Source organism: Strongylocentrotus purpuratus, unplaced genomic scaffold, assembly GCF_000002235.5.
Source record: "Strongylocentrotus purpuratus isolate Spur 01 unplaced genomic scaffold, Spur_5.0 spur5_scaffold_20, whole genome shotgun sequence".
Classification (NCBI taxonomy): domain Eukaryota; kingdom Metazoa; phylum Echinodermata; class Echinoidea; order Camarodonta; family Strongylocentrotidae; genus Strongylocentrotus; species Strongylocentrotus purpuratus.
In genome coordinates, this window is record NW_022145606.1 from 7,889,331 (window position 1) to 7,915,478 (window position 26,148).

General features: G+C 36.1%; 3 protein-coding genes across 4 annotated transcripts in view; 2 read left to right on the forward strand and 1 right to left on the reverse strand.

Moving 5' to 3' along the window:
* The window catches only part of LOC579034 (transcriptional activator protein Pur-beta), a 54,431-nt gene extending 42,436 nt beyond the window's left edge, over positions 1-11,995 (forward strand). For both annotated transcript variants that reach the window (XM_030992688.1, XM_030992689.1), the window contains exons 4-7: positions 1,794-2,015; positions 2,865-2,982; positions 4,300-4,415; positions 5,834-11,995. In XM_030992688.1, the coding sequence (XP_030848548.1) occupies positions 1,794-2,015; positions 2,865-2,982; positions 4,300-4,415; positions 5,834-5,974 (597 nt within the window). In that variant the 3' untranslated portion in view covers positions 5,975-11,995. The remainder of the gene's footprint in view (positions 1-1,793; positions 2,016-2,864; positions 2,983-4,299; positions 4,416-5,833) is intronic.
* Positions 11,996-15,940: 3,945 nt separating this feature from the next.
* Positions 15,941-22,508, reverse strand: LOC100890992. The gene is made up of 8 exons (XM_003728380.3): positions 22,466-22,508; positions 21,051-21,361; positions 20,286-20,443; positions 19,721-19,873; positions 19,027-19,145; positions 17,623-17,733; positions 16,864-16,931; positions 15,941-16,369 (listed from the first exon to the last, which is right to left on the reverse strand). The coding sequence occupies exons 2-8, from the start codon at positions 21,212-21,214 to the stop codon at positions 16,189-16,191; spliced, it is 954 nt and encodes a 317-aa protein (XP_003728428.2). The 5' UTR covers positions 21,215-21,361; positions 22,466-22,508; the 3' UTR covers positions 15,941-16,188.
* Positions 22,509-25,902: 3,394 nt separating this feature from the next.
* LOC753486 (TBC1 domain family member 7) overlaps positions 25,903-26,148 on the forward strand; it is an 11,651-nt gene continuing 11,405 nt past the window's right edge. Inside the window, exon 1 of the mRNA XM_030993624.1 lies at positions 25,903-26,148. This exon is cut by the window's right edge and continues 247 nt beyond it. The gene's annotated coding sequence lies outside the window, so the exon portion shown is untranslated.

Consider the following 26,148-nt stretch of genomic DNA (forward strand, 5'->3'; position numbering starts at 1 on the left):
CTCTGCATCATACATTTATGTTTTTATTAGAAACTTACAGGTTTAGCGGTTATCGCCCTCTCTTGTCGATAAGGTTCAATGGTTTCTTGTACTCTACTTTCTCATGCCTTTGAAAGGAGAAGTATTTCCATTTTTTGTTTGAATTTCAAGCATTCCTTTAATACTGATTGCTTATGTCCAAATATTTGCTCAAGCCTTACCTGACATAGCAGCAATCACTGCATGGATATTATAGTATACAAGCAAAAGATTGTAGTTTGATTTAACAAATCTTTGCAAATATAAGACATAGTGGTTGCTGCCAACCCAAGGTTTGCAACAGACATGCCCAACATAGCAACAAACAGTATACACACATGTGCCCATACTAACAATACAAACATATTGCACAAACCTTATTCTGTAATTTTCTGCTTGATTCATATGCACATGATTTGCAAACTGTTTCCTTCATCATGAATTAAATCTTTTGATGAAGAGAATAGAATAAATTTCATTTTCATTTTCCCTGTCGTGTAAAGCACATTTCTACTCCAAAAGTTGCACCAAAGGTTCATATTTTTGCATAGTCTTCAATGACTTTATATTACTTTCTTTTCATCCTCTCTCTTGTAGTTAAAAACACTTTATACATGTACATGATTTCACAATGATTTTAAATGTATTGGCTGCTATGAGAAGTACTTATAGTATCTGCATTATAGTGGAATTCATTTCCTGGCACATCTATTTTAAGGAATACTTCATCCTGAATGTGCTCATTAATGTGATAGATTTGTATACAGCTCTTAATGTGACTATTGTGTTGGCTTTTGAAGTGCCTTATATTATTACTAACTTGTTATCTTTCTCTACAATCGACCAGATAGCGGATTCATAGGGGACTGGTTCTATTTATATTATTCTGATCAGTATTAATCATAATAATAATGATAATCATAATAATAAATACTTATAAAAAGCACTTAACTATTTACAATAACTTACTCAAGGTGCTAAACAAATAAAATACATAAATCTTTATCCAGAATTGAACATCATTATAGCATTTAGCAACTCTGAGTATAAAATGAAAGCTTTTTAACAAGTTCCTGAAAGGTTTCTAGGCATTGAATGTTTTGAATGTTACTTGGTAGCTTGTTGATGGAACGTCTTTTATTATTCAATTAATTTCATCACATTTGGATAAGTGCATAATTGCATGGGAAAATCAGTTCATTTCATCCCAATATATAAGTAGTTCATACTTGTATAGAACTGGAGCCACAAAGCATTTTTAGACAATACAAACATGATCAATAATCGTTTGAAGATTTGTTGTTGTTGTAAATGAATATTATTGTTGACAACAGAATTTCCATTTGAGTTGTGAAGTTTTAAACAATTAAGCAGTTTGTGCATGTACTTTGACACAGCTAGCTTAATTATAATAACTCAGTTGTCAACTGTAAATCGTACATGTGCGGTCAGTAACAATCAGGACCAAAATTGCTTGAGCTTGCCCGTACATTACGGTCTAGCAACATGTTCACTTGGTCAGCTTTCTGTCTTCGCCTACAAACTGACTCGGTGGACCCTGGTTCAAAACTGAGGCATGCGTTCGTATGGTGATGTAATAAAGGTCAGTCCTCAGACGTAAATAATCATATCTGATTGATACACGTCTGTAAAAACACAATTACACACACACGCACACACGTACTTGGAAGTCTCTAGTAATCTAACTTGCACAAACAGCCTGCTTTGGTTGCGTTCATGTGGGTTTTCTCTGACTTTCGTAATTTTTTGTCCAGGTTGGGGGTCGAGGAGGGAAGAGCCGTCTAACGCTGGGGATGTCTGCAGCAGCCGAGTTCAGGAACCATTTGACAGACTTCAGCGAGCATTACGCGCAGCTTGGACCCGCCAATCACGATAACCCGCCGGACGATGGCAGACTCAAGAGTGAAGTCATTGTGAAGGAGAACAGACGATATTATCTGGACCTCAAGGAGAACTCACGGGGACGCTTCTTAAAAGTAAGCAATACAGTGGAACCTTGTCATTATAACAAGGTCCTTGGGACCATAGAAATTACCTTGTTATATCAGGGTAAAAAAATATATATATATAAAGATTCACTGTGAAGGAGAACAGACGATATCATCTGAACCTCAAGGAGAACTCACGGGGCCGCTTTTTAAAAGTAAGCAATACAGTGGAACCTTGTTATATCTTGTACCTTTTAGAAATAATCACGATGGCAGCTTATCATACAGCTAAACTGGGATGTCCGTGCAACGTGCCGGCAAAGTGACAGTGCATGGAATAATTCTAAACAGTGAATGATGTCTATTATTTACAATAAAACGGTGGACGTGCAAGTAAAAACCGAGATGAGGAGTCTACAGTAGCTTGGACCCAACAGGAGGAGGCAATGCTCTCATGGTGGGGAGAGTATCCTCCTGGAAGGTGGTCACTTTATAACGAGGTCTTTGGGACCATGGAAATCACCTTGTCATATCAGGAATCTTGTTATATCAGGGTAAAACAACCCAAAAGAATATAAAGAGTTAAGACCAGCAAAATCACACAGTTATAACAGGTACATGTAACTCATTATATAAGAGCTCTTTATGAAGGTTCCACTGACATATCCCAGCCGTACGTTCTCTATAGTCAATTACATGTAGTACAGAGTTATCTGCATGTACACTAGTGAAATTATAAAATTTATACCTAATGAATACTCTACTTGTTTCCCATAATTAATCTAAAACCCAAGCCTAACCTACCTCCAAATTTAGAATAAATTCATTACAGATGGTTTGGATTCTTTGCCATTCCTGAAATCCAATGTTATCCCCTCAATTTTGTTTTATCCCCAGGTGTCACAGACAGTGAACAGAGGTCCAAGAACACAGATTGCCGTGCCTGCCCAGGGGCTTGTAGAATTCAAAAACGCCCTCACAGAGTTACTAGATGAATTTGGAACAGATACCGCAGGTAAATGGGACTGAATTGGACTTTCAAAATTGGAATGAGTTGGAATCTATAAATGGGAATGAATTGGAATTTTTGCAAAGGGAATGCAACGTATGATAGGATAGGGTACAGTGTCTGCCCAGGTTCTTTTAGAATTCAAAAATGCCCTTGCAAAATTACTAGATGAATTTGGAATGGATATATAGCCTGTAAATTTAAATGATGCAAAATCAAATTGGTACTTTCAAAAATTAAATGAGTTGGAATTTAGAAATGGGAATGAATTAGATTTTGGTAAAGGAAATGTAGTAACGTATTTAGATTAAAGTGCCTGCCAAGGGTCTTGTAGAATTAAAAAACGCTCTCACATAGTTACTACATGAATTTGGAATGGAAAGCCCAGTAAATTAAAATGATGGGAAATTGAATTAGCATTTTGGAAATTGGAATTTGGAAATGGAAATAAAATTACTTTTGACTGGATAGCTTACCGTGCTTGCTCAGGGTCTTTTTTTTATTTAACAAAAATGCCCGCACAGAGCTACTTGATGAAATTGGAATGGAAAGCAAAATGGACATTTTTGGAATATGGGATTGTCATTTTGAATTTGGAAATGGGAATGTAGTGACATAAACTGGAGAGATGACCATATCAGCACATTCAATGATCTAGTAGATTTGAGAAAACACCTGCACAGAATTAGAAGATGAACTGATTAATCAGAATAAAATGAAAAATTTGGAAATGGGACTTTATGTGGGAATGATATAGATTACCATGCTTGCTAAGGATCAATCTTTTATATCGGTAATTAAAAACTGTCCTTGCAGAGTTACTATATATAAAATTGGAAGGAATTTGAATTTGGAAATGGGAAATACAATACATTGAAGGTATTCAGACATTGGAAGAATGTTACATGTAATAGGGATTGGGCTAGGGTTTGTAGAATTCCAATAATAATTCAGAGATTTTAACAGGCTGTTGTGGAATAGATCTGACAGGTATATATATATGATTTGGAATTAATTAGAATTTGGGAATTGGAATGTTTTCTAGAAAGCTCAGTTGTATATTTCAAATAGGCCCTTATGGAGTTACTGGGCTATTGTGGAATAGAACTCACAGGTATATATGTATGATTTGGAATTAATTGGAATGGTTTCTAGAAAGAATAGAACTCACAAGTGTATGTATGATTTGGAATTAATTGGAATTTTGAATGTACATGCAAACATTCCTGTTTGCTATCAGAACTTGATACTACTTCTAGACGTTTACGACTTTGTTATTGTAAACACTTAGACTTTTGATTTGTATTGTTTTGATGATTGCAGAGGAAGGTCAAGGAAATGTCCCAGAGAGCAAATCATTTAGGGTAGAAAATAAAAATTTCTACTTTGATATCGGACAGAACTTCCGTGGAGTATACATGCGGGTCAGCGAAGTACAGGTAAGAAATCCAATCATGGTTTATCCTGAAGAGTTATAATATTCAGTGTATTACTTGGATAAATTGAACATCAACTAAGTAAACATTTAGCTTGTTAGAGTGAAGAAATCCAATGGCCTATCTTGGAAGGTAATCTTGAGTCCATGATTAATATTCAGTTTATAAATTACTTGAATCTATTGAACATAAACTAAACAGCATTTAGCTTGCTACAGGTAAGAAATTCAACGGCTTATCCTGAAAAGTTATCTTGAGTTCACGGTTAAAGATAACCTCCAGTACTGGTAAAAAAAAAAAAAATTCTCACAGAATCAAACGAAACTTACACTGAATGTTCAAGATTGCAAATAAATGACATGTGCCAAACAATTTTGGAAGAAAATGTATACTGGCTGAGTAATGAGCATAGAACGACAAGGAAATCAAGGTAGTACTAGCCCCGACGCCATGTGTGTTGTCCCATATATAGCTTTCTATGTGAGTGCTTGTTACTTTACCAAGACTCGGTCAAATTTATTATGATTTTGATGACTCCAGAACCTTGCAGTGCCCACCAATACTTACATGCTACATGATCAACTGTTTCTGATCCTTTCCACACCTTTTCTTTCACAATGCAATCGCATTACCAGTACTTAAGTTTATCTTTAATATTCAGGTTATTTATTGAATCAATTGAACATTAATTAAGTGAGCATTTAGCTTGTTAGAGTTAAGAAATCCAATGGCTTATCTTGAAAAGTAATATTGTGTTTGTGGATAATATTCATTTTATTACTTGAATCTATTGAATGTTAACTAAGTAATCATATAGTGTGGTTGAGTGAAATGGCTGAAGAAGTTTTCAGTCAACATATAAGTTCTCTCTTTTAGCATTGTTTCCCTTACTTTGTTCATCATCATCACCATTATCACCATCATCATTATCACCATCATCATTATCACCATCATCATAACCGTTATCATCATCATCATCATCATCATCATCATTATCATCATCATCATCATTATCACCATCATCATAACAGTTATCATCATCATCATCACCATCATCATCATTATCACCATCATCATCACCGTTATCATCATCATCATCATCATCATTATCATCATCATCACCAATATCATGATCATCATCACCATTATCATCACCATCATCATCATCATTATCATCATCATCACCATTATCATCATCATCATCATCATCACAAACATCACCATCATCATCACAAACATCACCATCATGATCATCAAAATGATTGTAGTTGCCATTATTGTAAAAATCACCCTCTTTGCTAATACAGTTCCTCACTTCTTGTCTACCCCCCTCTCTCTCTCTCTCTCTCTCTCTCTCTCTCTTTCTCTCTCTCTTCCTCTCTCTCTCTCTCTCTTTCTCTCTCTCTCTCTATCTCTCCCAGCCTCGAAATCAATTCCGCACATCCGTCACGATTCCCGAGCGATCCTGGGCACGGTTCCGAGACATCTTCACAGAATACGTCGACAGGATGAAAGAAATAAGAGCAGGCGAAGGAGGGGCGCAAGGGGATGAAGGAGATTAGGATAATCCAATGCTCATCTTAATCCCCTCAAGATCCTCATCCCCTCACCGGAAGAAAAAAAAATGGAAAAAAAGAACTCTACACCCTCTGCCTCAAGAAGACGGGAAAACATTTACAAGAAAAAAAAAATGGAGACAAGATTTTTTTGAAGGATGATTTTTACAGTGTGTGTATTCAAGACATGGGCTATAGACAACATAATGTCAGATGGGTAAACGCTTGAAGGAGATGGTGACAAAAAAAGAATAATAATTTATATAAATCTAAAGATTTTATCATATTCAAATGGATTTTTTGTATCAATGAAATTTGAGAAGTGATGATTTGCAAATGTGCAGGAAACAAAAACGGAAGCGATTGAAGGAATGAATTTGTTACAATAAACCAGCAAAAAAATAGAAAAATTGTTTGAGTATATGAATTCCAAAATTTTGTACGCTATAACACAGCTGAAGGTTTTTCTTTTTGTTTTTGTTTTTGTGTACACATCAATAAGAAAAACGAAATGAATTCTGAAAAGATGAAAGAAAGATGATGATTTTTTTTTTTGCAAAACACAAAAATATGATGAGCACGAAAGATGTAACAGAAAAAATTGTCCTCACCTGTTTCGAAAGGTTAACGATTCCAACACACATGTAAATCATAATCATATGTGATATGGAAATTTAGATTTAATCATGGCATTCAGATATTGTTGCTGTGAAGAGCAGTACAATTTGATGGTCAGGAATGTAAAATTCACTTGAAATGAAATTCCATACCCAAAAAATAGAGTAATTTATGAAAGATAAAATGGGTCTTTGAATGATATGACCCCCTAATTAGATAAAGATAAAATAAAAACAAATAATGACTATACTATGAGGAAAACATGTAAGGAAGAGAATGTTTGTGGTGCACTTGCTTGCATAAGAAAAGCACTGGACTATTGTAATGAAAGTATGAAATTTAGAATTTTGCTTTCGAACATGTCAGAGAAAATATAGGGGTGTCAAGTATTTGAAGAAAAAAATTTAATACTTTACAGAGAGAAAACCTTATGTTTGGTTTATAAAACTGATGAGATAAGAAAAGGGGTTAAATTTAAATGTCACACAGAATGTCAAGGAATAAACTGTACCCAAAGGAAACTGTCCTAGGAGTCAAAACTGGTACCCAGATTGTGTTCATAACTTCACGCCGCAGGGGAGGGGACGGATTACGGATCGATGGCAGGATTTACGGCGACACGGACGGACAGACGGAGGAGACGTGACATGGAGAGACCGCTTCGGGCGGGGTCCTTTCTGCGGAAGACGTGTAGAGATTAAGGCTTGTGTGATTGCATATAAAAATAGAGCTATTTAATAATTTGATGAGAAGAAGAAGATGGAGGATGTATAATGGTAGACGGAGAAAGATGTTCTTGTACATGTGTTGATCATAGAGGGAGCCTTTTACGTGAGAGTTTGTTTTTTCTTCTCTATTTTTCTGGATGTCTGACTCTTATTTCTCTTTGACTTTGAATGAATCAGACTTTATTAAGATGGGGGCAAGCATACCGTTGATTCATCCGACACTGTGCCATTAGTAGTAATCGGTGATGTAGACCAGGGTCCTGTTTCATAAAACTTGATATCAATAACAAGTTACAAGCTACTGTTATAAGCTACTGAAATCCTTGCTTCTGATTGGTTATCAGCAGATTTGTCACTGGGTTTTGTCACTTGTCATTGAAAAAAGGCTTTGTGAAACGGGCCCCAGACCTGCCACACATTTTTTGAGATGCATCTCAATCCAAAGCAGTCATATATTCGAGTCCGGGGTCGAGCCCAATTTCTTTAGCCTGGGCCTTTGGACCGAGTCACGTGTACACAACCAATGGAAGGTGATATTTGTGGCGAGGTCATGACTCGCAACTGCCGGCTGTGACTACATCCTTGATCCTTAGACCAAATTCTTAAGGGATGTAACTAAAATGTTGAGATCGCCTTCCTCTCTTAAGAAAATCGCAGATAATTATGTACATGATATCTTGGAGTTAAGTTTGTGAGTATAGGTCAATGGTCAAATAATATGGAAGGCCAATAAATGGAGCTTGCAGTTTATAAGGAAATTGTATTGTTTAAAAAAGATGAATTAAAAACAAACGGTTCCAAATTTTTGAATTAAAGTTGCGCTCAATAATGATGGGTCGGCAGCTGTTCCTCTGTTTGAAATGGTGTTAAACACCCTTTGTGTAGTAAACACCAGAACACGTTTTCAGTCGGGTGTTTGCGGGTCTTCGTCATACTGCCGTTGAACAGTTACTGGAAGATTTGGTGCTTAACAATAGGTGTTAAGTCAACACTTATATCAAAATATTATGATAAAATGTGTTTATAAGCACTGTAGTACAATCATAATGTTTAATACACCAGAAGCCACACACTGTCTAAACCAAGCACCAATCAACCACGTAAACCTTCCATATCTCTCTTCCATATACACATGTTTCAATTGTATGCTTGCCCCCAACTAGCATGTACAAATTACCAGAAATGTTTTGAAAATCTGGGCCTTCACAAATTAGAGAAAAAAATACTGAGATAAACTATAAGAGAGTTATATTTACATTTTTTCACATGTGTTTAAGCTTATATATATATGAATATTGGATATTTTGTCTTATTTTTCATCTCTGTTAAATACCTATAGACCTCTGCACAGTATTTTTCTTTGTTTCTGATTGAATCTAGTTCCGAGTGTGGGAGACGCTTCTTAGAGTTGAGTATTATCATAGAGAGTGCACTTTTGTTCATGATGACCCTTATGGTTCCCTAACTGTTGAAAGAGAATGGAATTTTTTAATTTATTTTTAAAAACAAAGAACAGGCCCCTCCCCTCTTCATTAAAACAATAAACAGGAGACTCTTTGGTTTTATGTTGTTGTTTTTTAAGAATAATTTAAAGTTGTAGGGTTTTAGACATCTAATGAAAACCTGAATTGTAACTGTATAATTTAGATTCATTGAAAGTATCAGCGACTTGTCCCAGCTGTAACCTGGAAAAAAAAGTGTTTGGGAGTTTAAGTTATGAATAGTTAATGTAAGTGAAAACAAGAAGATTGGTTCCAGAAAATTTTAAGGAAATGATGCTTGTGTACATGGATGTAAATGAGATTGATATATTTTATTCAGTTGCCCTAGAATTTTGTCCTAGAATTTAACAACCAAAAAGATTATAGTTGTATGGCGCCAAGAGAGAAAGAGCCAGGATAGAAAATTAAGTTGAGAAAGAGAAAGATATGTGAACAGATGTTTTGTAGTAGATTTGTGTACCTGTGTATTGGTTTATGATTTGTTTTAATTTCTCTATGTTTAGAAAACCCTGGCACAAACAAGCCCCAATCCAGTTGACTTGTATTTGATATTGGCTTACCCCAAGGCTATTGTATAGGACCATATTAATTGCAGAAAGGCATATATCCATTTCTTGAAGAAGAAAAAAAAAGAGTTGTGATGGTGGTTTTTTATATTTCCCATTTTTATTTCACTTGTAGCATCACCTTTTTCATTTATAAATAAGGAGATATTTAGTACAATATTGAGCCTAATTTTACCAACAAGTCTTAAAATATTCATCTATCTCAAGTAAATCATAGATATTTTGGTTGATTTGAAGATTGATCTTGGACTTCCTTGGGTTCCCTCCGCTCAGATATAATGATTAAAGGGTGAGAAATTTCATCTGAGGCAAAACAAACTTGTATTACAGAAGGCAAATGCATGAAGTAGAAAAAGCATACCCAAATACATGTGCAAAGATATATCTTTATGTATTTATCGATCTCTACCTTCATTTTTTCCAATAGTTTTCATTCTTTAGTTAAGCTTCTCCAAAACGTGAAGACACGTCAAATCCTTCTCAGTCTAACGCACTATTGAGTAAAAATAGGTTTTGCTGTATTTTAATTCATTTTAATTTTCTTTTTGTGATAGTGAGAACGTTGACGTGATATTTACAAACAAAAGAAGAAGAAAAAAGGAAAAAAAAAGTTGTGTAAGACGACATTGTATTATTGTGTATCCTGTTTGCATGTAAAGGTATAAAAGCATCTAGTTTTGAAGGGTAAGAGTGTTTGAGGCATAGGTATGATGTGTCTTTTGGCCTGATGAATTTTAAACGGTTTAAGGATTTCTTTGAGGTTTAGTAGTTGGCCTGATTTATATATCGTTGAGGTGTAGCCGAGAGTATCCCTTTTGCATGTTATTTTGCTCAATTATCACCACTTTTTATCGAGTTGAAAGAATGTTGAAGTTCAGTAGGAATAACTTAAAAGGTGTTTATGAGATTAAATGGTTAATGGATTAGATGATGGTTTATCGAATAAATATATGGTAATCTTCGAGATTGAATGGTTAAAGGATTAGTTAATGATTTATCATATGCTTTGGTGTAAGTGTGTCATCAAGATTAAATAGTAAAAGATTTAGATGATGGTTTATCTTCATGGTATGAGCTTGGCTACTAAGGCAGCAATGTGTTTGCATGTTTCGTTCACCATTACTAGTTATAAACGGTCAAAGCACTTTCCGTAACTTTGTTAAGTACTGTGTAATAAATAAGAGTTTGAAAGTCTCTGGTGAACAGGTTTGATGCTGGAGTATATATATGCTCAAGTTAAATTGTAAAACTGAACCAGGTTAGGTTTATAAAGTCACTACAGTTCTGAATTGGTTTAAAATAATACATACATGTACTAACTTGGTTGAAAAGTTAATACATGTACAAGATTGGTTAAAAAGTTGGAACATGTATTAGATTGGTTAGGGTTTACATATTCATGTGGAAAGGTAGTCTAAGAATTCAAATAAGATCAAGTCTTGTTTAAAAGTTTTTGGATGGATTACATTTGGTTAGAATTTGAATGCTTGTTTAACTCTGGTTAAAAGACAATAAATGACATGACACTTTTTAGTAAATATGTCAATTTAATGTATATGATAAGCAGATTACTATCGTTTTACCTCTGGTTAATTTACAGTCTATTTCATGCTGGATTCTTATCAGAGTGCTAGCACAAGTTATTCACTGGTTAAATAGTTAATATTAAGTTTTTAGTTGACTGCTGCTTATCTCTGAGTTAAAAGAGCGTACTTGTTTAACATTCAAGCTAGTAATTAGTCAAACAGTTAAATAGTTTACAATTGGTCAAGCATTTCAGTTGAATGCCGATCTCCAGAGTTTCAAGAGCTGACATGTTTTACATGCAAGTCGTTAATTAGTTAACTAGTTTACAATCTGTTAAATAGTTAGCACACAGTTGAGCATTGTCTTTGACTGCGAGTTATCAAGTCACATGTTAATGAACAGACATGTTTTACATGCAGGTCACTGTGCTTGATGTATATAGGGCAGACTTGTTCCAGTGAAAAAAATATGTTTAAAGCCAGGACGAGTGAAATTATATCGATGGGTCCAATATTGTTTTTAACATGTTATAGGACTGTTATGCGCTACATGAATATACTCCAGAAAGTTTATACACAGGACGCTGTAGAGCACATTTTTCTTTTGTTTCTGTCATCGAGCGAGTGATATTTTGCAGTTTCCTGCCATATACGGATGAAATTGAAAGCATTATTTGACGATGAAAATTGCTTTGTGTGTGCATAAATTCTCGGTTTTAATTATTCATATTATGTCACATTGGTTAGCCCAGCGTTTTTCAACCAGGATGCCGCGAGAAAAATTAATGAAACATCCATTTTTAAATGAACGTCGCTTTCATAAGAAAAAAGCATTTTAAACTTTGTAACATTTTGTTAGTGTCTTTTCCTTTGCTTGCTCACTCGCACCGTTTAGAAACAAGATGGTTTTAGGCAGTGACGTGATAAAATATCTCCAAAATCGGGCAACAAAATGACAAACGCACGTTCGCTTCACTTGCTCGGAAAGAGGTTGAAAAACGCTGGGCTAGTCTCGTTACCAGATGATGGAAGTAATATATTGGATGCTAAATACTGCGTTGGTACAAAAAGAAGGGTTTTCAGAATGCACAATGGGCATTTTCTAGAGCTTAAAAAGGGAACCGAACAGAGAGTTTGTAACTGGGTAAAAGTTAAATAATGAAATGGTTTCAAACTGAGCAGCAAGTAAACTGGGCTAGAGAGTGAATTGGCATAACGAGGGATTTTTAAAAAGATATATATATTTTTTTGCTATTTTTTATATGCTGCAAGTATGATAAAACAATAAAAAAAAAGCTTCATAGAATTTTGCAAGGGGTTTTCGTACAGTGCAATTATGGTACCTCACAAAAAGTGTACCATATCTTGAGTTAAAAAAAGGTTAAAGTTAAGAGATTACATACTGTTTGTTGAACGCCAGGAGGGTGTTTATACTGTTTTCAGGATGTGAATAAACACCCTTTTAACTCTCAGTGGTAGTATATTAATATACACTGTAGTAAAATCCTAACGATAATCTCTATTTTTAGACCCTATAATCGAAATGATCGATGTGCATTTGTTTAAGACATTGGAGCAATACGCAATCATATTTGATTTTGCCGTAACTGTGCAAGCTTGAATACATGCTATACACAATAAAGCCTGCAGCAACATGGACAACTTGCAAAAGGATCAGTTGTCCTAAAACGAAACAAAATTGTATATGCAGTTATCTCTAATAACAATCATTAGAAATGATAATAGAGCAATCGGAATTGATTTTAACAATTCTTATCTGGGTACTATTTGTGCTCACAAATGAAATATTGTGAAAGTTAAACTGTTCACACTTATGAGGATGGGGGGGGGGGGAGGGGGAGGGTGTGGGGTGGGGTGGTGGGGAGGGGGTGGGGTGGTGGGGAGGACACAGAGTTAGCGCCCTTTTGGCTCTTTAACAGACAATATTTGATTTCAAACTCAAATACAGTTCATGTTCTTGTGTAACCAACCAACAAGTCTAGCTTGCTTTTGACCAAGCCAACCAATGTTAATTTAAACCTGAATCTCTCAACAATGTATTTTAAATCTATGTATCGACTTCCATGAAATTATCTTTGATCCAGTCAAACTTTTAGGGGGACAAAATGTTTTAACGTTTGAGCACCTGCAACCAACACACATGGGGTGTGCATCTTTTCTTGGTATCTTGTTTCATACCTTGTGTGATTATAGCCTATGCCAGCTTGAGATTTTAAAAAATCCTACCAAAAAAATGTTGTTTTTAGAGAGACGATTCTGTTTTAAGAAATAAAGCTACGTATTATATAGAGGAAGATATATATTTTAAAGAGAGGGATTAATAAAAAAAAGCTTTAAATCTCTTAATTTGTTTGTTGTGAGAAATCTTTTTGATTCTACCATGAAGCTTAGCTTCAGAATTCCATGCGTTCATGCTTATATATTAATGTATGTGTAGCATAGTCTTGTAATAACATCAACATTTTAAGGAGAAAAAAAAGAGTAGATGTAATAATACTTGTTATTTATGAAGAATTGTATTTTCTTTTTCTTTTATTTTGTTTATGTTCCTTGTTGCTTGTATAACCCTTGATATTGATGGCTTTTTGGGTCATTTGAAAATGTGTTCTTTTATGGTTTTTCTGTTTATTTGTTAAGATGTCAATAGAGCAGCCATATTGGATTTGTTTGTTTGAGGAATTTAATCACTCCAGTGAGCATGCAATGATCAGCCAGTTACAAGCATCTTTCGATCTTGTTCATGCATATTCGTGTTGCAGTGTGGCTTTGTATTAATATTCATATTTGTCTATTAAGAGAAGATAGCTGATTGGCTGCTCACTGGAGATGATGTCATAATGAATATTCATTCTAGAAGCTTTGAGATACACACTGACTGATGTGACTTTAGAAGCTTCACCACTGTGTGTGAGTTTTTGAGTCAGTTGCTGCCTACAACATGAATATATATACATAAACATGAGCACATACAAATATATGAATACTAATTAGTCTGTAGACTTCAAATACAGGCTATTGTGTTTTTTCTTCTGTACAATGCATTTATGTAAACAAAGAGCATTTATTATTGGATTATATAGAATGACCCAAAAAGTTTTAAGGTATTATTGTATTTTTGTACTATGTAGGATGTTCACTGATGTTCATTAAATGGAGGAAAAGAAAAAAAAAAGAGAAAAGTTCTATTTACTCTTTGTCCATTTGTGGTTTGATTAGCAATGGCGCTTGTAAAATGGCGACTGGCTGGAATGCTCCCCAGGGAGTGGAGAATGTGCATACCTTGTGTGCTGGTAAGTCTGAATCCGATGACTGGGGTAATAATATGTTTCGCGCCTAGAAACAAAGTATTGGCGCATTATAAATGTGAGCTATTATTATTATTATTTTATGTACAAGTATGAGAGAGAGTCCTGGTATAGTCTTACATCTCTTGATTCTTTTAAAAATAGATGGGACAAATACTGTTCCTCCAAACACCAAATTCTTCTGTAGTACATGTACGTCCACCCACCATGTGTTCACAATCAATTAGATTAGAACAAGTACCATGAGATGCAAAGACTGGAAGATTTCAACTGGATTACTTCTTAACTGTACACTGATGCAGAAGTGAAGAGCAGAGCAGGAAGAGGGTGGAGAGGGAAATTGAGTTAACGAAACAGGGAAGAGGGAGGATGATAGATACACAGAGAAAGTGAGAGAGAGGCAGATAGATCAGAGATACAGATGCAACATTTTCAATTTGATTTACAAGTATGAGAGAATGAAATACCAGGGAGAGAGTGGAGAGAAGGAGAGATTCGAAGAGACGAGGAAAGGGAGAAAGGGGCAGAGAGATCAGAGATACAGATCCAAAAAATATCTGGAGAGGCGATAGTATCACACAATGATATATCAACCTACTTAAACTTCTGAAAAATAGAGATGCAGAGGAATTAAGAAGTGGAAGGGGTACAGAGAGAGAGAACAAGAAAGAGAAAGGGAAGATATATTAAAGTAGGAATATAGTGAGGGGTATATTTGCCTATTTGGAGAAACATGCATTAAGCAAAAGAAAACATGATTAGAGGCTTTGTTATCTGTAAAACAATCTCTTCATATATTTATTTGCTGTATGAATATTATAAAAATATGTTTTTCTGTAATCATCAAATGTACAAAAGACCTCCACAGTTATGTAGGGAATACATACATACATATCAAATGTCCTATATATACATAAAGATGATGTGCGATTGGTCAAAATGCTGTCACATGACCATCGCTACAAGGATGAGAAGCGTTCTATTTTCAAACATATGAGTACAGGAACTTATAAGTGTACCAATCACTCAAAAATATATTTATCTGTATGTTAGTACTTCTAAGTAGTAATACTGTATTCACACTATAAGTTTCAAATATTACTTCAGAAAAGAGATTTCGCCACTTTATACAACCCTGTATGACAATAATAGACCCAATAGTTTAAACATATTTGTGGCTTACACCCAGTATATAAGATCGATTGATCGATCTGTAATTGAAAAACAAGTCAGAAAAAATCAGGTTCAAATCCCGCTGGTTCCAAGATTTTTCTAACTTGTTTTTCAATTACAGATCGATCAATCGATCTTATACCGTGTGAGTCAAAAAAAGTTTACACCTAGAAAATTGCTAATTATTTTTAAAATCATCTACGTACAGTAAATTATTATACATCTTATGAAAGAGTGTTTTATCCCAAATCATTTGGTACCATTTGTGTGTGGTATGTGTTCACGCTTGGATGAACAGGAGGCATTGTTTGCGAGAATGCAAAAATCGACTTGCGCCAAAATGATGCCTACAGTATGTATTACGTAAGGATTAGCGGAGTGAGAGAATGAATTGAATGTATCAAATGAAATGCATTTCATACGCTTTTTGCAGAAGAAAAGTCGCACACACACACACACACACACACAATTGTTCGTTAAAATTTGATATGTGTGGCATGATTAATTTTGTGAAGGATGTTATTTGGATCTGCAAAGACCGAATTAATACCCAAATCCTAATTGTTTAATTCAAATATCACATAAGCTACTTTGGCGCAAGTCGATTTTAATTGACACATTAAATTTGTATAAGATCCAGAAGTGTCTTTGCCATATATACCCATGGCCAGTGCATGCTGCCCTCTACGGTTGAATACCGTAGTGGCGATAGCGAGAATTATACATGTATCACGTTAATGTCTCCTTACAAAGAATTAATCCACATAACTGAACAGTCACTTTACATCTTGCTGCATTTCTCCTTGCTTTCACCGGAAACAGATTCCTCTCCTATTTGAATCGAGTTGATTTTCCAGCTGTATGGCCTATAACCTATCGTGACCTTTGACCCTGAATCCTTTAGTGTGATAAGCTCCTGGACTTGAGCCGCCTTCCCCTCTTCAAGGAATGGAATGGTCCATCTACAACATCAATGAAATCGATATACAATGTTGAAAATGATATGACAATACTTCAACTTGAATGTAATTTTTAATTGTTAATTTTTACTCTTGTTAATTGTTCATGCTTGTATTGTTTTCTATTTCAGTAATTGTGCATCAATGGCGCCTCTTTTAGGCGGATTTAAGCGCCATGTAAGTACAGAATTATCATTATTATCATGATTACTTTTGAAAAGACACTACCGGTAGAGGACATGTATCTTTTACATTAAAACATTTTCTTCCAAAAAAAATAAAAAATTTGTTTTCAAATGTGTACAAACGTTTGCTTATATATATATACAAACAATATGTGCAATCTGTTGTAAAAATCAATTGTACAATCACTCACTAAGGTCAATGTTTGATATTATGCATGAACATTTTGTTTCATTTTTTAATGAGATATTGTGTCTTCAGTCTGATATGGAAAGGGTACAAACAACCCCGTTATTATTATAATAAAATAGTACCTGACAACATCAACATCCGTCTCAGCAGCATCACTTCCATACCATTTCAAAAGTGATGGCAAGTTGATCTACAAACAAAGAACAAGAAAAGTAATTAATAATGATAATAACAATGATTAAACATTTTGTATACATAGCACATAACGCATAGCCATAATTGCTTGTCTCGGAACTTTACAGAATTTACAGGAATTTAGTGAATTTTAGGAGACTGGCATCCACCTTAAAAACACTTTGGTTGAATTAAATCGCTCAACACTTTTAAAAAGAAGATGAAAATGATAGAAAAGAAGAGAAACAAAGAAAGAAAAATCAAGGAGAGAAAAAGAAGAAGAGGAAGAACAACAACAACACCCACAGCAAGAAAGAGAAAGAGAAGAAGGAAAAGGGAAAAAACAAGAAAAAGATGAACAAACAGAAAACCAAGAAGACAAAGAAGAAGCAGAAAAAGATAAAAGAAGACGAAAGGAGAGAGAGGAAGAGAGTCTTGAAAAAGATGATTAAAAAAGAGAATAAGGCAGAGGAGGATAATAAAGAGATAAAGGAGAACAAGACAAAGAGGAGGAGATGAAGGAGAAAAAGATGAACAAACAGAAAACTAAGAAGAAAAGGAAGAAGCAGAAAAAGAAAAAGAAGACGAAAGGAGAGAACAAGAGAGTCTTCAAACAAAAAAAGTGAGTCAGAGGAGGATAATGAGAGGGACATGAAGGAGAAAAAGGTGAAGATAGAAAGATAGAAAGAAAGTTCATAGGCACTCGCCTGTTTGGAGTCAGTATCTACCGTTACCTCCTGGTTCAGGTAGTTTCTTGAAGCCATCTGTAAAGCTCTCTCAAGGTTCTGCTCTGTGTATACGCTGATTGGAGGACAGGACTAGGAGAGAAATTGGTTGAATGGCAGAAAAATCATTAGCTGGAAACCACGAAGTGTGCTACATGTAATTTATGGATAGCAGAAGCAACTTTTAAACCATGAGTTATGTACATGTAAATGAGCTAGGGTTTGAACCATGGATTAAAGGTAATGCAAAGTTTTGGGAAATTGTGAAAATTGGATTGATAGTAATTCTTAAAATGTTGATATATTTGGATGCCCCTGTGGATGTTTTATAAGCACTAGAAAATTTAGCCCCTAAAACACTTCTGCTTTTGAGAAATTGAATAATTAAAAATTTACTGGTGCTCCTGGTAAATTTCATGTTTTTCATTAATTTCCAAACGGAAATAGCAAATCGGTCGATGGTAGTCAAGAAACATTGTTTTCGAGCTCAAGTAAATCAATCTTGAGAGGGCGCTATACAACATAAAGAGTTTATTATTTACAATTTCATCACTTGAGAATCGGTTTTAACTGACGACAACGATCACTGAATATTGTAGGATCGCATATGCTTCCAATATGTTCATTTGAACCAAATTCATGACCCCATACCCAAACTTTACCTTAAATACCTTTAAGTTAAACCTCCTTTGTGAATTTGGGCCAATTAATCTATTTCCATATGGTCTACACCCAGTCCATGTACTATCCATATGATCTAATAATCATTTTGTCTCATTTGGTCTAATGGCCATTTAGGCTAATAACCATTTGATCTGATTTCCATTTGGTCTAATCTCCAAGTAGTCTACTACCCATTTGGTATATTGTTCATTTAGTCTAATAACCAGTTAGTCCAAATCGCAGTTTGTATAATGACCATTTCGTCTACTATCTATAAGGTCAAATATTCATTTCATGATAAATATTATTTATGATCAAAATAATTATTAGACCATGTGGATAGTAGAAGAACTGGGGGGTGTTTCACAAAGATCCTAAGTAGAACTTAACTCCAAGTTGGACTTAAAAATTATGGACAGCCATTGGAGTCTTTAAATGAATATATTCTAAAGCAGAAATTCAAGTATTTTAGACTTTTTATTAATTCCACATCCAGAATATGAAATCTCCTTGATGATAGAAAATATGAATGATTTCAATAAACAATGAACGCCTTTCAAAATAACTTTTACAAAATATTTTCAAAGATGCTAATGGCTTTCCATATTTTTTAAGTCCAACTTAGAGATAAGTTCAACTTAGGATCTTTGTGAAACACCCCCCCAGGTTGTAGACCAAACAGCAATAAACCATACAAACTTACTACAAGATGGCTGTACATACCTCAGCACCACAGTTAAGAGCAAAGTGTATCCTAGCATCTAAGATGTCAACCATGTAAGGTAACCTGGGGTCATTATCTTGGAAACAGCTCTTCTTGGTGGAAGGGTGTGGCTTATTCTCTGTCATGAAAGGAGATGTTTCAAAGTGGAAAGACCAGTGCTTGTTATTCATTAAAAACTGCAGTATTATCTTAAGTTTTAAGCAGAGTACTTAAACAAAAATCTAAGTATTCTTTTTTTCTATCGCACACATCACATAAAGCCATACCACTACAATATGCGGCAACATTTGTTCTGGGATACGTTTTATGATATTAAAGGTTCTGAAACTCACTGAGTTTTAGTTTAGGTTTAGGATTAGGGTTGGGGAGAGTGGTCCAGGGTTGGATTTGTATGGATTCAGAACTTTTAGAAAAGTGCCTACGGAACAAATGCTGCCAGATCATACAGTTAACAACTAAATTATTCATAATACCCCTATAAATTTGATGTACTTTGCATTTTTGGTAACTCAAGAATGAAAGATTGACTTGTTGAAGTAGGGCATTTCAGATGTAAGCCTTAATATGTCACATTTTCAAGAAACATGAATGAGGATGAATTAATTTCTCACATATTTCAAAAATTATAAAAGTTGGTAAGGGTATGAATAATTTAGTTCTTGAATGTCATAGAACCCATTATCAAGGACTTACTTCTCAGGATACCATGTTCGATGTCGTCCAGGGAATAGACCTGACCAGCAATGGTGTATGAACTGGTCTTCCAGAAGTCCTGGACCTCAAGAACAGTACTAGGCAGTTCTGGCTGGGCTGCTAAGGCATGAATCGTCAGAGCGTTGTAGATGTCTGATTATATTGGTCAAAGAGAAATAGAGCAAAGACTGGGCCACTATAAATGTATGAATTGTTAGAGCAAGTAGATGTCTGATGTAATCAAAGTCAAAAGTAAATAGAGCAAAGACTGGGCCACTACGGTATGAATCGTAAGAACAAGTAGATGTCTGACCATAATAGTCACATGTAAATAGAACAAAGACAGGGCCGATGATGTATGAATCCTTAGAGCAGGTAGATGTCTCATCATAATCATAGTCAAAGGGAAGCAGAGCAAAGACTGGGCCCCTAAAGAATGAATCGTTAGAGCAAGTAGATTCCGATTGTAACAGTCATAAGGAAAGAGAGCAAAGACTGGGCCACCACACCATGAATCATGATAACTGGGCAAGGTAGTTCATCATCATTATTTTGCCAAGGATACTGATGAAGAATGCTTTCCTCTGATCCGAGGTCAGGGGTCGAAGGTCAATGCTATTGAGTTCTCTTGTTTTTGCTTGATAGTCAATGTAGAGGTCACTCTCACATAGTTTGAAGTAGTCCACACCAGATCCGTCTTCTGACATACACGAAGCTTTGATTCTAAAGAGGAACAAAAAAGAGATTTGAAAAACAGGTTTTCAAGTGACAAGGCTTGACAAATTTTGGTGTAGTGAACTATATTATACAATATATATTATCACCCTTGGGAAGATTAAATTTGATTAATGCACATTAATTGGGAGCGTCAAAAGTGTCAAGTCAACACACATGAGCGCTATTCAAGACACCACTATTATTATTATTATTACACACTGACACTGAAACACGGCATCAGATCAAAAATATTGGAGAAGAAAGATGGACCTTGGACGACAGATAGACCTGGAAATTTGACTGCAGATCTTGAAACAACTTTAGAATACCCAACGACAAAAATTGACAAGAGGTTTGTAGGTTATTTACCAAACGCCTCATCAATGAAACTAAATCTGATGACTTAAGTTTCTAAAAGTAACACTAAACCTAATAATTACCCTAACCCAAAGTCTTCAAAATTTGTGTACATAAACCCTATTGGTGGGGTATTTCCTCCTCCCTTGACTGTCTGACTCCACTCCTCTAAGGTTCTATCATGGATGCTCTATGTTAATATGAGGAAGGTTTTCATACCAGATGGTTATTTATGTCAATGTTTGGATGTACTTACTTGAGGATACACCTTTGCAATTCTGCAGCTAGATCCAAGGCTGATCGAGGCTTGTTGAGAATGTTGTACTTGATCCCACTATTGGCCTCCGCCATGATGATAATCGAGATGATCAGGAGTTCCACAAGAGTGTGTTTTGGGGCGTTCCTCTTTCTAGCCTTCATCAACGACCTACCCACGAGAGTCTACCTGCACAGCGGTGTTCCTCGATCGATCAACTTCTTCTGCTTTCTCCTTCTCAATTAACTTAGAATCTTTTGTTGAGAAGAAAGCCTATATCCGAGGTAATTTTCTATGAATGATGGGCGAGTCTAATGCGTTAAAAGATAGAAAGAGAAAAGATATATTAAGTGAACAAGAAAGATACTGGATATTGCTGGAGACAAAAATATTTTCCTCAATTTTTGTTTTTAAATTTTATTTTTGTTTTTGTTTTGTTGTTGTTTTGTTGTTGTTTTGTTTTGTTTTGTTTTGTTTTGTTTGTTTTTTTTTTGTTTTTTTTTGTTTTGTTTTTTTTTTTTTTTTTTTTTTTTTTTTGGGGGGGGAGGGGGATTCCATTGGATGACTTGACCAAGGGGCGTTAATGGAATATAAATGAGTGTATATTACCTACTTCAGGCGTGTACATGGGGGGGGGGGGGTAGGGGGTCGAACCCCACCTCGATTTTTGTTTATGTGTGTGTTTGGAGGAACCCCCCCCCCCCCTCATTTTTAAAATCTTTTATAAGCACATTTAATCATGTTAAATTTATTAACTATGCAGATTGTGCTCATCCGCATGCCATAACTGAACTATTCACTAATAAAAAATCTAATGACTTCTGGTAACTGACATTGACAATGAAAAACATGTAAATAAAATACGAGCACACCACAAAAACAGTGAACAAAAAGAGCTTAAATATGAATATATTTTAGGATACAAAATCATTTGGCTATATTGGATAAACAAAGAGCAAGGCAAGAAATGTGTGCTAATGAGTTACCTTATCACCTGAGAGACACCTTATCATTTCTCCAAACTTGTTGTGTCCTGACTCCTGTGATTGCCTTTAAAGCCAGACTGGATCGAGTATGGAAGGACAAGCGTTTCTGCTCCCCATATGAGTAGAATACCCGACGCAGAACTGAGCCAGACAAACTTACCAAGAAGACACCCAACTACGAGAAGGAAGAAAATGAAATTGAACTGGAAGCCCGACTGCTGAGATTCTTCCAGAATCTCGGGTAAAGCCTAAAGGGAAAGGTAAAGTTGCGCCAGCGCCACATGCCACATCAAATCAATTCAAGCCAGGTTTGCAAGGTTCCACTTGCCTTCAATTTCAAATTCAATCGTGTTGGCATTCCGAAAATAATAAAACACACTAAACTCTAAAGTAGTCTAGGCCTATAGGAATAGAGAGGAAATGTCTCACCTCGAGTCGAGTCGCATCGGATCTAAATATTGACTTGCTTTGGAAAGGCTAGGGAGAACCACGGCTACGCCTACGTATTGAGCATGTGATCAATCACATGATCAGCAATGGCCTGAGCTAGCCGGTTCGGTCGAAAGCTGATATGGTGTCTCTGAACGAGCGAACTTAAGTTAGACCTTTAAGAATCAAGAAACTGGTTGACTTAAATAGACCTCTATCCATTGGCGTATCCAGGGGGTATTTTGGGTTGTTCAAACACGTAACCCTCCCCCTTGGCAAACAGGGGGTGTTTAGGTGTCCCCCCCAAAAAAAAGGGCAAGGGGGGGGGGGTGTTATAGAATTGTAATTCAATTCAATTCAAATTTTATTGATTTTAATGCAAACAGATATGATCATTCTCAACGTTATAGTCAATTTTAAAGACACTTTTTATCTGTGTTTTATCTATGGACCCTCCCCCACCCCCACCCCCCCCCCCGGCACAAAAAAAGTACGGTTCCCCCTTCCCCCCCCCCCGGCCGCCCCCCCCCCCCCCCCTTAAGCCAAAACGAAAATTGTGCTTACCACCCATTCCCAGGTGGTTTCACACCTAAAATAAATAGAACAAAATGTCAAGGATTAGGTCTTTAGGGGAGGAGTCGTGGTCTAGTGGAGATGTCACCAGAGTGTGCAGGTGTGGATCATGCACATGATTTGTGGTTTGTGTCAGAAAAAGCATGATGCTGACACGTCAGTAAAAGGAGCGGCAGAGTGACTTCAGAAGTGGGGGGGGGGCACCAACAACAAAGGGCAATTTCTGGAAAAAGGGGCATTTACAAATTAAGGGAAATCTCAAAGGTCAAATATACACTTTTGTAGACATTGGTATATAGCCCTACATTCTGATAACATTATCGGGGATTGATTTCATTTTTTTTCCCTCTGTATACACCATACAAGATATTGCTTACGCATCACACTTTGCAGTTGTGTTTGATGGTCTGAAAATTCCCTTATATTTGCGAGGGAAGCGAGCGATGAAAAATGTTAAGATTTGTGATCTCGCAAAGCAAAAAATTACATCTGAAGAGGAGAAAAAAGTGAATCCTGTAACATATATATATAATCTATATGAATACGATCGAGCTTGGGGTAAATTGCTCTTAGTCGCTTGAAATTAGTGATGAGAGGAAAAGAAGATACTTAACGAAGGGGATGAAAATGGGCACTTATGAGAATGTGAAATTGGCATTTGTCAAAGGAAAACTAAGAGGCATGCACTCACCAGATTTTGATGGGGCCGTTTATCAAAAGTGAACAGGGGCATTTGACAGAAGTGAATAGGGGCACTTATGGCACCCGAAAGGGCACTGTATTGACCAGATATGAAAAGGGGCACGTATGAGAATGAAAAAGGGGAATTTATTGGAGGTAATAGGAGCTGCTCTTATGGAAAGGGGGAAGTGTCTCTTATCAGAAAGAAAAAGAGGCACATGTTGAAATAAACGGGGCACTTATTAGAGATGCAAAGGGGTTAATGGCCTAATTATGAGAAGGGGATAGGGCACTTATTATAAAGGAAAAGGGGCACATGTACAGAATAAAAGGAGCGCTGGTCAAAGTAAAAGCGGCACCTCTCATATATTCGAATAGGGCAAATATCAGAGGTGAAAAGGGGCACTTACTAGAGATTAAAAAGGGCACTTAGGAACATGGGAAACGGAGACTTAAAGGAAAGGGGGATATTGTTGAAGAAAAAAGGGCAAGTGTCAAAATAAAAGGGGTATTTATCAGAGGTAAAAAGTGGAAGTGGCAATTTTACTAATATACAAGGGGTACTTTTCTTATTTAAAAAGGGGCGCACTGTTCGTCTCTTCTATTGTATTATTCTTCATTACTTACAGGAGTAATATAACCCCCCCCCCCCCTCCCCATGTAGACTACGCCCTTGTTTCATTCATAGTCATATTCATATTTATTTCATTTCCAACAGAAAGGTAAACAAAGATATTACATTTGATTTCATATACATTTCATCATTGCGCCTAGTCTGTCGACCATGCCAGACTGGATTATTTTGTTTCTTTTCTGTTCAACCTGTTCAAAGACGTAATAGCATACATGTAATTGCAAATCAATTTTGTTCTGTAACTTCAGTCCATTTACATTGTGTCCCACTCGTTCCTTTTCTCGTGGTTAAAAGGTTCTCATAATATTCACTGACAATTTTATGCTTAATTTCGCGCATTATATTATGGATGATGCAGTTCATGAGCATGATGAGTCACATAGTTCAATAGAGTCAGAGAGAGACGAAGAATCAGGTGGAAATTGTGTTGGAAAACGTCCGAAATTTAGATTCACTTCCATCGTCGGCGCGTCTGAAATTTTGAGTGAGGAAGAAATTCGACGGGAGACCGTTCAGCTCGATCGGATCACGTTGGTGCAAGTGAAAGAGGACGAGTCGCGTGCCGAGTGGAAGATTCTAAGGGATGTGTGTCAGGATATGTTAGCGTGTTTACAGTGGCTAGCCCGCAGGAGATTGATCTCAAACACTTACATCTGCCCAAAGTGCCGGCAAAACTGCTTGTTCCAGCTGCGGGGAGACCGGAAAGACAAGTACAACTGGAAGTGCAATCCCTGCAACTTTAAGAAAAGCGTTAGGGAAGGGTCTTTCTTTGCAGGAAGTCACCTCAGCTTGCCAACGATCCTTCGGCTGATACATCTGTGGACCCTGAAAACAAAGCACTGTGACGTGCAAGATCAGCTTTGCATCAAGCAGCGGCACACCATCGTCGATTGGTTCGCGTTTATCCGAGAGATTTGCGCTCGCAAGGTTCTTGACACTCCACAGCACATTGGAGGACTGCATGAAGAAACTCTTGAAGGAATCGTTGTTTATTTTGATATCTTTAACTTCACGCATTTACGGGATAGAAAACAAGAAACCTACTGGGTGGTGCTCGGAATAGAGAGCAGCTCAGATCGCTATTTTGTGGTTCCGATCGATTCGTGCAGGCCTGCCGCTATTGTTGCGGTTTTACGTCAATACGTTGAGCTTGGCTCTATCCTGATCGGTAGACCCTTTGAAGAAGCAACCGATTACCCAATACCTGAAGAGCTTAAGAAATTTGCTGCCGATTACTCGGTCACTTTAGACTTGAACTCGGACTATCCAACCTTAGCATCGTCAGTCTATGACATCCAGGAAACTGAGCTTTGGAAATTGATCAGACGTCGTTACAAGAGTAAGAGTGATCTTTTCTGTGAGGAACCAACAAGCACTTCCCTCTTTCAATCTTATATCCAGGAAGCCATATGGAGACGGATGAGCTCTGATTCTGAAGACCTTTTCTCAGCAATGATTGCTGATATTGGCAATTATTACCCAGTTTAGTATTCAAATTTAGAAAGAAACAGATCCCACTTTTTTATAAGGTTCTTCTTCTTCTTCCATTGAAGTACATCCCTTTTTAAAGAGTATTGTTGTGGTAATGTAAGGATAAAATATCTTTCCTCATCATTGGACTAAAAGTTTGAGAAGAAAATGTTCTTTATTATCATCTAAAAGATTTTTTGAAATTATGAAGGAGAAAATCTTTCTTATCATCATCTGAACAAAGGTTGAGACTCTGAAAGCTTCATGTATTAAAGCATACTTTTCATCTGAAAAAGGAGTAACTGAGAAGGATAATATCTTCTTG

What these genes read in the sequence shown, in the direction of transcription:
- LOC100890992 (XM_003728380.3), bottom strand. Translation starts at nt 21,214, where the DNA reads ATGAAGGCTAGAAAGAGGAACGCCCCAAAACACACTCTTGTGGAACTC. An exon ending in TTGCAAAGGTGTATCCTCAA is followed by an intron (nt 20,444 to 21,050) that starts GTAAGTACATCC and finishes GTTCCTCTTTAG; the next exon opens with AATCAAAGCTTCGTGTATGT. An exon ending in GAGGAAAGCATTCTTCATCA is followed by an intron (nt 19,874 to 20,285) that starts GTATCCTTGGCA and finishes CAATATAATCAG; the next exon opens with ACATCTACAACGCTCTGACG.